Below are 16,248 nucleotides of genomic sequence, written 5' to 3' on the forward strand. Positions count from 1 at the left end.
CCGCTTATCCTGAGCCCAACGCAGAACAAGCAAAACAGATTAGAATGAAGCAATATAATACAACATCACACCCTAAAGAATCACACTGCCTCGTCCTTCACCTTACTCTTCTTTTTCTTCTTCTTGGACTTGCCCGAGTCCTCCCCCGGCGCCTCCTCCATGACCTCCTTATGCTTCCGTTTCCGCTTCTCCTCGACGGTGGGCGCTGCCTCCTCCACGGGCGCCTTGAAGGCCTCGGCGCGCTCTGCTCTTCGCTGCTCGGTAACTTCTTCTTGCTATTTGCCAGCGGCGTGGTGAGGACTATTCGTAACAAGAGATGACATATGTGCGAACCTTTTGCTTCTTCTTCGCCTTCTCCCGCGCGTCCTTCTCGTGTGCCTTGAGGAAGTACTCACCCGTCTCCAGCTCGATATCGACCTTCCGCGGCTGCTGCGGCGGCGGGAATGGCGTGTACACCTTCTTCTTCTCCTTCCTCTTCTCCTTCTCCCGCTCCTTGATCTCCTCCTCGCCGAGCCCCGCCGCCTTGAGCGCCTCGCGCTTCGCCTCGGTCTGTGCGTGCTTGCGCGCGGTCTTCTCGCTCGTCTTGAGGTGGCGCTTGCGGAACTGCGGGAGGAACCTGTCCCATGACTCGGTCGCGAGCTTTGGGTCTTTGGCGAGCTCGCGCTTGATCATGAGCTCCTTGATGCGGTAGATGGGGTGGATGTTCTTCATGCAGTCGAGCACGATGCGCCGGACCTCTTTGAGCCCCTTGTAGGGGCCCATGACGCTCACTGTGCTCCCTTGCACCAGGACGTAACATTGTGTCAGTAGTTCAATCGCCTGTCCTTGGGATTAGCCATGTCCGCCATGCAGGAGACAGCATAACGCACCTTGAGCGTACTCCCGTCGGGCCCGATGATGCGCTGGCGCCGCTTGACGAAGCGCTCCTTGTTGCGCACGAGGCTGCCGATCTTGATGATGTCGCACGCGACGGTGTCCTCGAGAATGCGCGCGGCCTGCGCGACGTTCACGCCGCGCGCGAGCAGCTTGATCATGTCGCGCGCTTTGAGGATGATGTACGGGTCGTACGTCTTGCGCGTCGTGCGCACGGACATGGAGCCGTGCACGAGGTCGAGCGTGCATGCGATGCCCTTCGGTTTGGTCAGCTGGTGAAGGGAGGGAGAGGAGGCAAGAGAGAGGCGAACGTACGTGCGGCTCGAGGGCCTTGGTGACGGCGCTCCAGACTTCGCGGAGGTACTTTTCACGGTACTTTGGGAAGAGGGTGGCGAATGAGGATTCTTCGGTGAAGGTCCCGCCCTTGTTATCCTCCGGCTGGAAGGGGTCGACTTTCCACTAGCTTGAGGTCTAAGACTGTTGAAGGCCCATATATCAAAGAGCTACTTACACTAACGAAAGCTTGATATAAGCCGCAATTCAAGAATGTCGACAGTTAATGCTCACTGGTCGATATCGTCCGTATCCCATGCTATAGCACACGGGTCAGCACGATCCAAAGACTCGGACAAGACTGCATACGCTTGTCCTTCCTATGTCTCTTGTTCTTGTTGACGACGACGTTCGCGCTGCTGCTTTCCGCCTCTGCCATGAGTGCCAGCCAGAATAAACAAGAGAGATCGAGCAAGGAAGTTTGCCGGTTTCCGAAATATTGAAGCTGCTGACGTAAGCACAGATCCATCGACGGGATGGTGGCGGTGCAGCAGGGCTTGGATTTTGTCTCCGTCTCATCGCTGCACCCAACCACGCCCACTTTCTTACACCCCGCACATCGACTGCAATGGACATCATCCCCGACGACGCGATGGCCCCCGACGCCGCCCCCCTCTCCTACGACGATGCCGTCGCCTACGAAGACCAGCTCTCGACCACCGCAACAGTCGCAAGCGAAACAGCAATAATGGCAGACGAAACACCCGGAGCGCCCTCGCTCGCGAACAGGATCGGCCAGACAAAGGTATACCTGCTCGCGGACGCCTCGCTGTCCAAGGCCGGAAAGGTGCGCGTGTAGCCTTCGTTGGCGGTGATCGCGCGCGGCCCTGATGCGAGCGTGTTATGTGTGGTAAGCGGAAGCGCGGGGAGGACCTGGGCGAGGATATGGAGGAAGATATTGCTGAAGAAGGCGCGCCGCTCTCTTCCCATAACCATTGGTCCCCCGAGTTTATGGACTAAATGGGCCGTATGCAGATCAGACCTACCGCCCGAACGCGGTGCTCCTGCATGGCCCGCCCATCGCGCACCTCCCCACCTCCAACCTCTTCGCCTACGCAACTCACTTCGACTCGCACCCCATGGGGCTCGAGTGGATCGACGACACCACCTGCGTGCTCGTCTTCGAGTCGCGCGCCGCCGCGCGCCTCGCCCACCGCGCCCTCTCCAAATCCCCCACCGAAGCCCCCGACGAGGCGGGGTTCGTCGCGGCCAAGCCGATTCCCGTCGCGCTGTGGCCTGCGGAGGACCGCATCAGCAAGGTCCTGGGGAAGGGCGAGGGCCTCAAGGGCGCGATCCGCATGCGCTGGGCAAGGCGCGACGACGTGAAGAAGCGCGGGGCGAAACGGGAGAGCGAGTTCTACCGGAAGCACGGCGCGCGCGCGGGGAAGGAGGGGTTCGTCCCGCCTGAGGAGCTCGAGCGGGAGAGCGCGCCGAAGAGGCGGCGGAAGGACGAGGAGCAGCTGCGCGCGGAGCTGGACCAGGATATCGACTCGTTCCTCGCGGAGGACGAGGAGGAGCCGCCTGCGCCGCCGTCGAAGATGCGCTCTGATAATATGGGCGTGGGGAGTAGGAAGTCGCTGCTCGAGCGCACGTCGGTCATGCGCGTGCGGGATAGCCCCAGCCCCAGTCTCGCGGACCGTATCACCAAGCCAATGCCCCGGCGCAGAGAGAAGAGGGATCGTGAATGGGATAGAGGGAAGGAGCGTGCGTCACCTGCCAGACGACGTAGTGGAGAGCGAGCGCGCTCGGAACGGAGAGAACGGCCCAAGAAGACGCAGCAGGAGTTAGACGACGAGCTAGACGCGTTCCTCAATGAGGGCCGGTGATGTTGAGTTTGTATTTTTTGTAGTGTACATTTTTGTATAATCCTCATCAGGTTCAGGCATCCCCACTCGTCTCCTACATTGCACTATCCCCGCTTAGTCGCATCTGTAATGTGAATGGATGAGCTTCTAGTCGATGGTTGGGTGTAGACGTCCTTGAGTGTCATCCTTATATTGCAACGGTATGAAGTCCCGAAGCCTAGATATACATTTATTCTACGAGCGAAATGTCATACAACATCCTAAGAGTGACAAACCCTTCCTCTCTACTCGCCCTTCCCCTCCTTCCCCCGGTCCTCCCTAACCTCCACCTCCCGCACCTCCACGTCTTCCCTGATTGCCCTGGGTTGCACCGTCCGTCCCCCCTTCGCGCCCCACACCCCGCCCGTGACCCCACCCTTCTCGAAGATATGGTCGACGTCCTCGAGCTCGAGCCCCTTCGTCTCGGGGAAGAACGCGTACACGAGCGGCACCCAGCACGCGTTGAACACCGCGAAGATGATGAACACGCGCCAGGAGATGATCGCGATCGCCGGCGGCGTCATCTCGACGACCGCGAAGACGCACATCCAGTTGAAGAAGGAGGCGAGCGCGGATGCGCGTTGTGGTTATCTGTCAGTGGTGGCAGTGCGGGAAGTGGGAGCGCTGGAGGGTAGGAGACTCACTTCGGCGGGGTATAGCCATGGCTGTGCGGGAACAGTTAGAGGGTGGAGCCCTGGAAGAGAGAAGGACGTACGATAGGCAGATACCCGATCCCCAGGAAAATCTGGAATATAAACACCATCGCGGTCGCGCCGTACGCCGCGCTCTTCGTCCCCACCGAGAGCAGGATGCTCGCGAGGATGAAGCACACGGATAGCCCCGTCGCGGAGGTCATCAGGAGGAAGCGGCGGCCGTACCGGTCGACGGTCTAGTTCGGTTTGAGAGGAGAGCGGCTAAGGGGAGGGAAGACGGGGAACGTACCCAGAGAGGGATGAAGGACGCGACCATGTACGTGCATGCGGTCGCTCCGCCAAGGATGAGTGAGAGGTTGCGGGACATGCCCATGGTGTTCTGGTATACTACGGGAGCGAGGTAGCTGGGTGAAAAATGAGCGACCATGCGTCACATTCCGGTGGATGGCAGACGTACTTAATCGTGTTCGCACTGCGTAGGTCATGTCAGGTCCCTCAGTCGCTATAGATCGAAAGTAGAAGGAAACGTACCCGGTGAATTGCTGCATCACATTCACAGCAACACAGAGACATATCCTCCTAAAGTTCCCGAGAGGTCCTCCCTGGAACAGCTCCGCATACCTGAACGGACCTAACACAGCTCAATCATCAGAACGCCTTTCTTCCTTGAGTCCAACGTACCTCCGGCGCTCTCCTGCTCCAAACTAACCTCGATCTCCTTCCGTTTCATGACGACCTCCGGTTCGTTGACGTCCTCCGTGCCTGCGAGCTGCGCAAGGATCCGGCATGCCTCTTCCGGCCGGCCGTGCGCGAGCAGCCAGCGCGGGGAGTCGGGGAGGACCATGCCCTGCAGGAGAAGGCACAGCGCGAACACTGCTTGGAAGCCTGAGGAAGGAGATTAGGCGTGAGGTACTAGGTCGGAGGGAGCGAGGGATCGGTGCGTACCGACTGGTAAGCGCCATTGTGCCGGGCCGTCTACGAAGGACATGCCATAGTCTAGCCAGTACGCCTGTACAATGTTCTGAGAGATCCGCTGGGACGGGAAGAAGTCGAGCACGTACGATAACTAGGCCTATGATAGTTACGGTGGAGTTGAGACAAACAAGCGTGCCACGGATGGCCCCGCCGCATGTCTCCGACTGGTAGACCGGTACGGAGGAAGAATTGAAACCATTGCCCTGGACATGCCATATGTACTCAGCGAGGTCCCCGCATGTCCGTAGGATGCTCACGTACGATACCAGTGACTATACGGCCGACAAGGAGCTGGGCGACCGTGGTAGAACTTGTCAAGATAGCCTAAGCAGAGACACAGCTTAGCCGCTAGTGGGGCGAAGGGGCATGGAGTTGCTTACAGTACCGACGAGCATGGTAGATGCACCCGCCATGATCATGCGTTTTCGTCCGATGGACTCGCCGAAGAAGAATACGAATAAGCTTCCCACCGCACATCCTATGTCCTGAATTCCCGGAGTCAGTATGTACTCTACTTTCGCTCGAAAGCTACAATCTCACATATATCGCGACCTTTACCGGGCGAGGATAGGGATGTAGGAGTTAGTAGTCTGTACCAGGGCGTTAAGTACCACCGGAACTCACGATCGTGCCTTGCAAAGTTGGATCAGGATGTCCGAAATCTTTTCCGAACTGGTTGTCAGCGCCGATCTAGTGCACGGCGCACATTGGTAAGTACATGCGCTACTATGAGGAAGCTATCTAGTCAGCGTACAATGCCTGACATGACCCCTTGGTCGTATCCGAGCAGTAGGAAGCCCTGGCAGCAGCATGCTGTAACCATCCGTTCAGCAAGACTTTACGGACAGACAAGGAAATAGAAACGACCACACCTGTAATCGCCCAGACCAGCCATTTCCCTCTTACAGGCAGAATCCACATCGTGAAGAAAGCAATTCTTCGAGGTGCGCAAGAGCAACCGTGACGGCACCCTCAAGAAAACATATCCCCGCCATGATTACCCTGGCTGCGAAGCCGGCCCACCATGTACGTTCAGATGACCCTGCAGAGGGCACCATTTATCAAACTTCTTCTATCACAGGACGTGCATGAACGCGTCAGAGCCACCGACGCGGTCATGATCAGAGAAGGCGTGTTGCAAACTCTGCGAACCGCACGCGCAGCTTCGCACACGTTACACCGGGACCCACATCGACCATGCCCATACTTACACTTCTTACACTGCTATGAGTCTGGCCCATCAGCGAGTATACAGAAGATAATTCGCAAGTGAAGCACACGAGAACCATTGTCAAAATACCAATCCGAAGCAATAATATTCACATCAGGCCTTCTCCCAAGTCCCATCCGAATACCAGACTAAATTACAAGATGTGCACCATACATATCTCGTAACGATGCTGTCGAAACACTCACACCCCAATTGTCTATATTACACGAGTATACAAAGGCTTAGACGGATTGAACGCCGTGTAGAGGGTAATTACCAGTCTCCGCCTCCTCCGTCGCCGTAGTCAGCGCCGTTGTCAAACCCTAACGCAGAGTATGAACATCCGCCATCTCATGATGAATAGTGATAATCAACGTACCTTGGTCGTACGACTCCTGGCGCTCGTCGTCGATATGATCCTCGATCATCTCGCCAACCAGGACGCCGCCGAGAAGACCAGCACCACCTAGGAGCCTGTAAGACGTGCATTCGCGCGAGAACAGATGAAGGACACTCACCGGCCGCGAGAGCGGTCCCCATGCCCATACCGGACTTCTTTGGAGGCGCTTGCTGATACACGACCTGCGGCTGGGGACTAGTACTGCCCCCGCCGAACCAGCCTACCATCACACAAAGCTGATCAGCGCGGGGTCCCGAAACCCCTACGCTTCACGTACCTCTCCCGCTCTGCGGGGCCTGCTGGTAGCCTCCCTGGTATCCCCCCGGAGGTCCTCCATACCCGCCTTGTGGCGGCCCGCCATACCCTTGTGGAGGCCCGCCGTAATTCTGGTACCCGCCGCCGTAGCCGCCCTGCGGACCTCCCCACTGCTGCTGGGGAGGGCCCTGGTTATAGCCAGGACCGGGGCCATACGCGTCGCGCGGCGGAGCCCCGGGAGGAGGGGCAAAGTTGCTAGGGGGAGCTGGCGACCCAGGAGGGCCGAGTGGGTGGACCCACGATGATCTGGGAGGACTTTCCTGCGTGTTCACGTAGAACCTGAAGGATTTCAGGATAAGGTCGGCATCGACGGATGTGCTGTAAATATCGCCACATACCATGCCTTGTAGCTAACATAGGTGGCGCGTCAGTCTCGCCGCTACTGATAACCGCGATATTATCCACGTACTTATGATCGTACTGCTGAATCCATCCTGGCGGGAGCGGTCGTCTGTCTGGATTCTCTGGCGGAGGTGCGTTGTAGGGCGGAGGCTGAGACATGTACGTCGACTCTTAATCGATGAAGTGGTGAAGGAGCAAGAGGTTCATTATATAGCTATCTATAGTATGTACTGCTTTGCACAGCAAGCCGGGCTCCGAGCCCCGGCCGGCCTGGTAGTAGTACGCAATCTCCAATCCAAGATGGTTACACATAATATAATGTGCGTAAGGTAAGAACAGGAACACCTTTACCCAATGTTCAGCATTCAAGGATGAAGCGGTGATATGTCCGGGTAACGCGCAGGCACAAACATTGCACCCCATGTCTACCCTGCTGACATCGCCACCGGTATTAGGCTTTTGATTTCTTCGATTTTTTCGGTGGTTGCGGAGGCGGAGCGGCGCTGGGCTTCGATGATGCTGCGGCCTTTTTAGACTTCTTGGACGGCGGCTCGACTTCGACCCTCTCCTCCTCCTCGTCGGAATCGTCGTCCGACGACGCTGACTCCTTCTCACTATCCTCCTCGCTCGAATCGGAGTCGCTGCTAGAGGAAGCCACTACGGGAGATTTAACTTGAGGTTTCTCAACCTGCTACGGGGCGCTCAGCGGTTAAGTAGGAAGTATCTCTGAGCTAGCACACCTGGACTTGGACAGGCGCAGGAGTAGGACTGGTCTGGGCACCATTGGTAGTCGTAAGATCGTAAGCTGCTTTGGCGATGTCGTATTTCGCCTTTTGGTCTCTGGTACGTTGTTCATACACCTGGAACGGAAGTCAACTCGCGCTCATGCGATACACTCGGGTCGCCTACTTCTTTGTCCTGCGGACTCAACTCCTTCCATCGTCTCGAGATCTCCTTGAGCAGCTCCGAGTTGGGCATAGTGGGATTTTGTTCTTGTATCGCTCTACGGATCTCATTTTGGAAGAGAAGGTAGGACGATGCGGGACGCTTGGGCGCGTTGGGGTCCTTCAGCTTCTTCTTCTTCTTGCCATCATCATCATCAAGTGCCGCGGCCTTGCGTTTGCCTCCCTTCACAGGGGGAGGCTGCACAAGGGGCGCGGCAGCATTGAAGATAGGCTGGAAAGCTGCCGCCGCTGCACCATTTGGGCTTGCCGGCATTTCACGCAGCAGTTGCCCGAACTGGTCGGCAATGCTTGCACAGGTGCGCATTTGATCGGCCACGCTGGTGAGCGCGGTGATGAGCTGGGGCGATTGGACGCGTCAGATATGATCATGGTTGACAAAGAACGCGGACAACTCACCTGCAGCTTCTTTACCTCAAACTGAGCAGCGTTCTCCATGGTTAGTATTAAGGCGACGCGACCTCGACGCGTCTGAAGACGCGATCAGTACGTGATGACAGCAGAGGATTAAAGTGAAAGCCGAAGAGGCTCTTACCCGAGAGATACGAAGGGGGTAAGGAAATTGAACCAACTGGAGCGGCCGACTAGTGAAACCGTTATTTGAGGGTAACAAAAGGGCGAACGAAAATTTGAAACCTGTGTATAAGCCACGTCCTTAGCGTGAGAGTCTGTGCCGCAAATAGAAAGCAAATTGAAGAGGAGCTGAAAGCGGAGCTTATAGTCGTTGCCGATTGACCTTGAGCTCGAACTTGGCCTCGGTCGTAAACGCGGCCTCACACAGCACAGTCGTCAGCAAAGGTGATACTAGCGGCGTTGAGGTTCTATTCCCCAGATTACCTGTCTTTTATGCCCTCTTTTTTCCGCCTCATTTGCGCAGAAATAAGCCGTTTAGTGTTGCCTGACGCTTGAGAGCGCGAGTGGAAAAAAGAAACGCTCGGACAATGGACATGTATACGAATGCGCCTGCGTGGCTCCAGCCCCAGGGCCAACAAATCGAGTCGCAGTCGATGCACCATGAAATGACCTCGCCGTCGTCGCACGACTGGAAGGACCCGTCCAATTCGGCGTCGTCGGCAGCGGGGTCATCGTCGAAGAACGCGCAGGCGCCGTTGGATCTAAGCGACTTCGGTGGCATGGGAGACATTCCGGGTGAGTATGCCCAAACGCGCGACGAATGGATATCGTTCGTCGCGGTCGTGTGTTGAGGAAGATAACTGACAAAGACACGTGTAGGCCCATCATCGACGCCATCGATGTCGCCCCCCGCGCACGCGCACTATACCAGCGCGTTTTCGCAATTCGGATACTACTTGTCTGGCGTTCCCGGACCTTACAACGCCGTTCCTTATGGTTCTCCTTGGGCGGGCCCCTCAAATCAAGTGCCCCTGTCGAACTATTCTACCCTGGATGGTGCTACCACAAGTCCCGCAAGTACATCCCAGCAGCAGCCTCCGCAACAGTCCAGTTCTTCGCAGCAGATGCTTATTGAGTATGTCACAGTACAACTTTGGTCTTTGCTCCATCGTAACGTGTCGCTCCAGCCCGGCCCTGACTACTACAAACAATCCCACTTCTAATGGTCAACAACAGTACTCTCATCACTCGCCTAATATCCCCTCTGTGCAGTCCCCGTCTCAGCAGTCTCCGTTCATGCAATATCAGTTCCAGTCACATCTGCATCCGCAGCCCTTGTCTATCAATCCAGCATATGTACAATCGCCGCAATATTACCAGCACCAGCAGCAACCTCAACCCCACCAGCAAGGTACCCTATCTCCTCAAGTTCTGCATTCCCCTACGGGTATAGCTCCTCAGTCGTTCTATGCGCCTTTGCAAGCCATCTCTCCTCCGCCACAATTAACACCTCAGCAGAAGAAGGACAAACTTCAGGCTGCTGTACGCCCTCTCCTACAGCCCAACGTGTTCACCGGCGCAGGAGCAGTACAGACTTTAGTGTCCCATTTGGATGACTTTGGGTCCCAAGATGTTGACGGGCAGTTACGCTCGGAGATCCTCACGAAGATCAGAGATAACGCCCCGAATCACTACTTTAGGGCATGGTCGGAGAATCCCACGGCAATGGACATTACTCGAGAATGGCTAAAAGCTGGGTACACTAACAAGGCTGATAACCAGATGATGGAGACGATCATGCCGCTGTTACATGTGGGTACTAGACCAGCAGTGGAACATATCATATGATACATCGATGCTCACGCCCCGTAATAGATTATCGACCGGTTACCTCTAACCGTGGAGAGCCTAAAGACATCGAGACTGGGCAAGATCATCGTCAAGCTAACCAAGGATCCTCCTAATCCAGGTGAGTTACGTTCAACTTCCTATCTCTTTGTAGCTCCCGTGACCTGGCGCTGTGCCCTCGGTACCTGCTTCCCGCGGCGTGAGTCCCTAAGAAATAGAGTATTCATGTTGCTTGATGACCTGTACTGTTCTGAGCATCTGAGTTACCTGCAAAACTTCGTGACGCTGGACAACTTGTATCTAACTATGCTTTGTCTCTATCGTGAAACGCAGCGATCAAGGACATGGCTTCGAATTTGGAACGTAAATGGCGCCAAATGGTGAATGTTCAGAAAGACGGCACCTCAAAAAATGCCGATAATGATACAGAGGGTCAGTCATGTCAGTCCATCTGGCTGTCCCATGCCCCTGATAAAATTGTGGTTAGACGTTAAACCGAAGAAACGCAAGTCTGTTGAGCCACCTCCGAAGGCTGCACCTCCTGCGAAGAAGGCTGCGGTGTCCGCGCCTGGTCCGTCCGCCAGAACCACGGTCGTGAAGAAGGAGGTTAAGCCAATCGTGACCTCTGTCAAGGACGCGAAGTCGGACTCTTCGTTCTTCTCAGCCCCCAAGCCCAAACCGAAGCTGCCAAGTTTCAAGAAGGCGCCTGTACCTGTCAAGAAGGAGCCCGATCCCAATGTCGCACAACCTTTGGCCTTCGACCCTTTCCAAGAGGCGCTGAAGGATATGGCCAAGGCTCGCAAAGCGTCACCCGCGGCGACGGCTACTCCACCGCCAGCTGCCCCTGTCGCCGAGAGCGCCCCTTCAATTTCGTCCGGTCTCACCAAGTCCGGTAAGAAGAAGAAGACGGTCACTTGGGCCGCCGACGGCCAACTGGAGTCCGTCAAGCTCATTGAACGTGCAATCTACGATGACGATCCCACGGATGTAAGTATCTTATCTTCGAGTTTAGTATCAACCTTGTTCACTCTATCTGTAGGGCATGCATATGATGCATAGTGTTCGTGACCTGGAGCGAGGCGAAGGTGCTGCATTGCACGCGCACTTGTTCGAAGAAGGGATTGATTGGTATGAGCCTCCACGTAAGTTCGCTTCAAACCTTAACCTCGCTGCCGAGTCATTGAATTTCTTCTACTGCAGTGCTCGAGAATCCTGAATACAAACCGCGGGGTCTCAATAGCGCCGAAGCGGCGGCTCAAGAAGAGCGCGAGCAGACAGCCTTGATTGCGTTGTATATGTCGGCGGCTCAGATACCGGAAAGTCCGGCAGAGCCTGCGACGCAAATACCCGACGATAAGGTTGATGCAGACGTAAAGCTGATGCTCGTTCATCGGGATCTTGACGCACTTTTCTGGGGCGGAGGGGCACCAGCAGATGTTCAACCTCAGGTTTCGGTGCCAGCCCTTCTGGGTCAGCTGTCAGCAGCCTCGGACGCTCCTCTGAACGCAGGACCACCTGCAGATGGCCAGCCCCCGCCAGATACCAGTATGCTTACGCCTTCATCGAATATGACGCCGGAGCAACTGCAGGCACTACTACAGCAAGCGCAAGCAGTGCTCGCTTCCCAATTGCGACAAGGCCCATCACCTCCGGGGCAGCCGTCCTACCCAAATGGCGACCAAGATTGGAACAACAAGCAGCATTATTCGGACTTTGATCAGGGTTACCGGGATGATGATGGAGGACGGGAGCGTCGTTGGTCTGCGGATCAAGGATGGGAAAATCGGGACCGTGGCCGTGGCCGAGGTCGCGGGCGTGGTCGTGGCGACTTTAGACATAATAAAAGAAAACCTTGCAGTTTCTTTGCACAAGGAAGGCGAGCATCGAACCCTACAGTGATAACGGAGTGAAACCTGAACTGATTCTTGCAATGACTGCAGATGCAAATATGGAGACCAATGCGACTTCAGCCACGATCCCGTCTATAGCTGATATGCCCCATGTACTTTTTCCGGGTATTTATTGCCTTTTATGTCATGCAATCACAACTTTTGCAATGTTTACACAACCGCCCAATGGCAGAGTATCAAGTGACGCACACGAGGAGCAGCTGTCGGTGATAGTTCGGTGCAGTAAGAGTACAGAGTGGTTGGTAATAAATAGAAAAACATTGGTAAGACAGCTCCGCTGGCAGCAACAAACCCCCCGCAAAAAGAAGAGTACCGTATAGACAACTGCGATATATAATACAATCTATGCCAACGTGAGCGCTACTCCGGGAGGGCAGATCAAGAAAGAGATAAAAAGAGGAAAACGTAAATAAATACAGCAGCTATCCACCAGTGTTTGTCCGACCTCGTTTCCGCGTTATGCGCTTCGCCGCTGGGGGGTTGTCGGAGCCTCCGGACGGCGTAGCGTCCGACGGCCCACCTTTACGCTTCAGCGTTGCGGGAGCCATGGACGGTGTGGCATTGGCGGGCGTCGGCGTACTCTGCGTCGCAGGGGTATTTGCTGACGTCGGCCCAGGCGTAGGTTGCTGAAGGACCTTGTGTTGCTTCAATGGCGACGCATCCGGTGTTGGTGGGGCATTTTGAGATAGTGACGAAGAACCGGCGTGTGAATTAGGGGGGTTCCCCGGGGGATATAGTGTAGATGATGATGGCCCAGCGGAGCCATTAGCCTGACCCAGTGAACCACTCGATAGCGTATTATCGCCGCCAAGGTTTCCGGGTCCCGTTCCGTGAGGGTTGTTACTCGTCGAGGCGTGTCCCTGAGTCTCCCGTAGCTTCTGTGCGAACTGCTTCAATGCCTCTGTAGTGAATATGAGTCCACCTGCCAAAGGCAGTTAGTGAAACAGACGTACCCATTGGCCCCAGTTGATGCTTGCTCGAATACTCGATCAGATCTGTCATCTGGCCGACACTTTCTGCTAGCTGTACAGCAGGGTCATCCAAAGCATGAATGACAGAAGCACCGTCCGAGGAAGTCCCCTGACATACCTCCAAGCAGCGCATAGTAGCCTGAGGGATCCCGAACGCATTGACGGGCTCCGGTGGGATAGCCAGGCGATCGATAGTCACAATCCCGTCATCATTCCTCCGCTCCTCCTCTCTTTGCTGGGCCGCGACAGAGGCGTTGGGCGTGTGTGGCGGCCGCGATCGAGGCGTCTTCGGCGAATCACCAGGGACCATAACGCGATTCAGTAGGAGGTTCTCTAGCGATATCGCCTTATCGTGCCACCACGCGTCGAAGGTGATCGTTTCGAGCTTGTAGAAGGTATTAGTGCCATTGGAGTGCTGTGACGGCTGGGCCTGGAAAGACACGACCACGGACAGTGCGCCGCGCAAAGTCACGACATATCCGTTGGTATACCTGAAGGTCCACGAAGCAGCCGGCGATTCAACCACGGAAGCTTGGTAATTGTACAACCGTTCGTTGGCTCCTTCCATGTTTATGGACATTGCCTTCACGCCTGATTGATGGGTCACCAAAAAGAAGCGAGGCAATATAGGGGGACCGATGACTAGCGAGCGGAGTGAACAGGTTAGAGTTGAAGCTATGAGAACAATACTGGAAAGACAGACCGAAGGGTTTGGCTTCATTCCGTTGATTGTCTTTCCATAGCGTGAACCTGAACTGTGCCTTCGAACCGAACCAGGTGGTGACAGCGTCCTTCCAATATCGAAGCGTCGTTTTCTACGCGGACGTCATGAGGGAATGTAATCTCGCCAGAGACCGCGGATTAACGACTTACATCCGTCGTTTCATTACTTAGCATCTGACTGAACTGCGTCACCTTCAGCAGCGCCTGACCGGTCCCAACCGGATAGTTTCTGTAGCAATCATTAGACACGACACGAATGATAGTAGACAAATGTCCAAGACTCACTGCAACCGTGGCTGCAAGGTCGGCTGTGTAGCAACAGGAGGCTGATCCGGACGGGCCACCCCTCTCCGAAGCGGGTGCAGGGCAGGATCGTTAGGGACGGGAGGCACAATACTCGGCTGCACACCGGGCATCCCAGGCGTCATCGCCTGTGGCGGCATCTGCATCGGTCGCTGCTGCTGTTGCTGCTGCATGCCGGCCGGCTGCATCCCCGCCGGTAGTCGCTGCTGCGGCTGGGGATTACCGGGGAGTGGCTGCTGCTGCGCGTGCGGCGTGCGCGACTGCACGGCCGGCTGTGATGGGTGGTGCACCTGCTGGGGCTGCGGCTGCGATTGAGGGCGGAGCGGCTGCGAGACGCGCGCGTTCGCCTGGTCGGACTGGTGCGGGGAGTGGTGGTGTGGCGGGGCCTGTGGCTGCTGGGACATGGGGTGCGGCTGCGGGTGTGGCTGCTGCTGGGACGGGGGGCGGGCGGGGACGTTGGATTGGGGCGGGCCCATGTTCATGTGCGGGGAGAATGAATCGTTCGCCTGCATCTGCTCGTACTGCTGGGCGGGCGTCGGATGGAAATTGGGTCGGTTGGGTGGCCCTGGTGGCGCGAGGCCCCCCGCCATCGGCTGTGACATATCCTGGTTAGGGGGTTGCGGACTGGAGGAGGAGCCAAAAGAGAATTGGGAGTTGGTCGGGGGAGGAATGCGATGAACGTTATGCTGCTGCATATTTGGCGGGAAGGGCTGGTTCTGCATCGACATGAACATGGTGTCAGGGCCTCCGGGACCGGGGCCAGGAGTCATTCTAGGGCGGTTACCAGGCTGCGATTGCACAGGCATGTTAACGCCCATGGAGCCAGGAATGGGATTCTGGGAATGTGACGGGGGGCGGGGAGAGGAGGAGGGGATCGATTGGGAGTGGGGGAGATTCATCGGGTTCGGGAATGAGTTTTGTAGGGACTGCTGCAGACCAGCAGCGTGTGGCTGGCCCATCGACGGTGGCTGGGGCATCAAAGGCGCACCGGCAGAGGGTGCTCGGGCGACACCTGAAGACATGCCCGCATTCGCTTGCATATGCGCTCTCATCATGTCCTGCGTCATCCCTCCCGGCATAGGCGGTTGTGGCTGCCCCGACATTCTCATACCCATCTGTTGTACCGCTTGTTGTTGGCGCATTTGCTGCATTTGCTGAGGGCTCATTCCCATCCCCGCTGGACCCTGTTGGCCTGCGTGCATGGGCGCTGTATGCGGACCCGCTTGGTTCATGCCTTGTGGCTGCGATACCATACGCCGAATCTGAGCATTTTGAACCTGCTGCGGCATCATACCATTCGGAAAGCCCATATTTTGCAGCGAGTTGGGCACCATGCCGTTCATCCCAGGAGCCAGACCACCCGGCTGCTGCAAACCTTGACTCTGCTGCAACATCATCTGTTGTTGTTTTCGGGCCTGCATCTGGGCCTGATAGTTGGGATTGTTCTGCGACGGACCAACGTTGGGCTGGGCGCCTGCGAGGAGACCCATCGGAGGCTGGCCGGTATTCTGCAGAAGACCCATAGGAGGTTGGGCGAGAGATTGCTGGCCATGTGGCTGGTTTGGTGGGATGAAGTGGGGCGAGTTCATGTTCATCATGTTCGGAGGTAAATGCGGCATCCCCTGCTGTCGAATCATGGCATCTGTGCGGACGTTCATGGGCAAGGATCGCTGCTGGATATCGAAACCGAGGGTTTCTGTGCCCGTCTGTACTTGGGACTGGACAGCCGACATGCAACAAGGAGATTGACGCGGCGAAAGGCGAAGAACAACTGGGACCTGCGCGGGGCAGGTAAACAAGCCTTAACAAGGGAAAGCGGGAAATGACACGCCTAAAGGGGCCGATGACTAGGGAGCATCAACAGCCGACCGCGGCGCAGACAAAGATCTCGGTCGACGCGCGCGACGGCGGCGGCGGCGGTGGCGACGAGGAGAATGGAGAAAAGCTGGGAATGGCGCGGGGGCGGGCAAAGACGTGCCAACAAGCGTCGGGGAACGAGGCGGACCCAAACGAGGCGAGTTTCGCTCACACGCTCTTGCCGAACACTGCTCCTGCTTCCAACTGTCACTGTCAGCCACGTGCGGCCGATAATCCTCTCCGAGATGCAGATTCCATCTAGATTCTCCCTGCTCTATTATTTCTGCGATATATGCTCGATATATGCTCGATATATGCGCATTTTATGTGCGTTACTCGTCTCTGAAGAACGGCACAGCAGCCACTCGCAAAATG

At 56.4% G+C, this 16,248-nt stretch overlaps 7 protein-coding genes across 7 annotated transcripts; 2 read left to right on the forward strand and 5 right to left on the reverse strand.

Annotated features, from left to right (window-relative positions):
• Window positions 1–80: 80 nt before the first annotated feature.
• On the reverse strand, window positions 81–1,585 carry GLOTRDRAFT_34529 (uncharacterized protein; the record flags this gene model as incomplete). The annotated part of the gene is made up of 7 exons (XM_007863576.1): window positions 81–275; window positions 334–819; window positions 870–1,130; window positions 1,189–1,332; window position 1,385; window positions 1,441–1,465; window positions 1,516–1,585. 7 exons carry the CDS (start codon window positions 1,583–1,585, stop codon window positions 81–83), a joined length of 1,182 nt encoding a protein of 393 aa, XP_007861767.1.
• A 213-nt stretch (window positions 1,586–1,798) lies between these two features.
• GLOTRDRAFT_71371 (uncharacterized protein) lies at window positions 1,799–3,166 on the forward strand (the record flags this gene model as incomplete). Its single annotated transcript, XM_007864433.1, has 2 exons — window positions 1,799–1,993; window positions 2,187–3,166. 2 exons carry the CDS (start codon window positions 1,799–1,801, stop codon window positions 3,030–3,032), a joined length of 1,041 nt encoding a protein of 346 aa, XP_007862624.1. The 3' UTR covers window positions 3,033–3,166.
• Window positions 3,167–3,295: 129 nt separating this feature from the next.
• On the reverse strand, window positions 3,296–5,599 carry GLOTRDRAFT_114320 (general substrate transporter; the record flags this gene model as incomplete). The annotated part of the gene is made up of 13 exons (XM_007864434.1): window positions 3,296–3,574; window positions 3,766–3,939; window positions 3,993–4,107; window positions 4,235–4,334; window positions 4,385–4,588; window positions 4,649–4,712; window positions 4,765–4,881; window positions 4,940–5,002; window positions 5,059–5,163; window positions 5,219–5,230; window positions 5,303–5,368; window positions 5,433–5,491; window positions 5,551–5,599. The coding sequence occupies 13 exons, from the start codon at window positions 5,597–5,599 to the stop codon at window positions 3,296–3,298; spliced, it is 1,407 nt and encodes a 468-aa protein (XP_007862625.1).
• A 338-nt stretch (window positions 5,600–5,937) lies between these two features.
• Window positions 5,938–7,150, reverse strand: GLOTRDRAFT_114321 (uncharacterized protein). Its single transcript, XM_007864435.1, has 6 exons — window positions 7,009–7,150; window positions 6,942–6,949; window positions 6,566–6,882; window positions 6,407–6,508; window positions 6,268–6,354; window positions 5,938–6,211 (listed from the first exon to the last, which is right to left on the reverse strand). The coding sequence occupies exons 1-6, from the start codon at window positions 7,102–7,104 to the stop codon at window positions 6,162–6,164; spliced, it is 660 nt and encodes a 219-aa protein (XP_007862626.1). The 5' UTR covers window positions 7,105–7,150; the 3' UTR covers window positions 5,938–6,161.
• GLOTRDRAFT_119701 (HMG-box) lies at window positions 7,133–8,492 on the reverse strand. The gene is made up of 4 exons (XM_007864436.1): window positions 8,307–8,492; window positions 7,855–8,247; window positions 7,686–7,805; window positions 7,133–7,636 (listed from the first exon to the last, which is right to left on the reverse strand). The coding sequence occupies exons 1-4, from the start codon at window positions 8,343–8,345 to the stop codon at window positions 7,397–7,399; spliced, it is 792 nt and encodes a 263-aa protein (XP_007862627.1). The 5' UTR covers window positions 8,346–8,492; the 3' UTR covers window positions 7,133–7,396.
• A 286-nt stretch (window positions 8,493–8,778) lies between these two features.
• Window positions 8,779–12,183, forward strand: GLOTRDRAFT_119702 (uncharacterized protein). Its single transcript, XM_007864437.1, has 10 exons — window positions 8,779–9,056; window positions 9,141–9,396; window positions 9,449–10,073; window positions 10,137–10,230; window positions 10,264–10,308; window positions 10,443–10,541; window positions 10,597–11,096; window positions 11,149–11,251; window positions 11,310–11,985; window positions 12,050–12,183. The coding sequence occupies exons 1-10, from the start codon at window positions 8,849–8,851 to the stop codon at window positions 12,099–12,101; spliced, it is 2,658 nt and encodes an 885-aa protein (XP_007862628.1). The 5' UTR covers window positions 8,779–8,848; the 3' UTR covers window positions 12,102–12,183.
• A 1,246-nt stretch (window positions 12,184–13,429) lies between these two features.
• On the reverse strand, window positions 13,430–13,932 carry GLOTRDRAFT_12938 (uncharacterized protein; the record flags this gene model as incomplete). The annotated part of the gene is made up of 3 exons (XM_007863424.1): window positions 13,430–13,632; window positions 13,694–13,805; window positions 13,864–13,932. Coding segments are annotated over 3 exons (384 nt in total), but the record flags the coding sequence as incomplete, so codon positions are not given.
• Between the last annotated feature and the right edge of the window lie 2,316 nt (window positions 13,933–16,248).

The sequence above is a fragment of the Gloeophyllum trabeum genome (genome assembly GCF_000344685.1).
Source record: "Gloeophyllum trabeum ATCC 11539 unplaced genomic scaffold GLOTRscaffold_00002, whole genome shotgun sequence".
Classification (NCBI taxonomy): Eukaryota; Fungi; Basidiomycota; class Agaricomycetes; order Gloeophyllales; family Gloeophyllaceae; genus Gloeophyllum; species Gloeophyllum trabeum.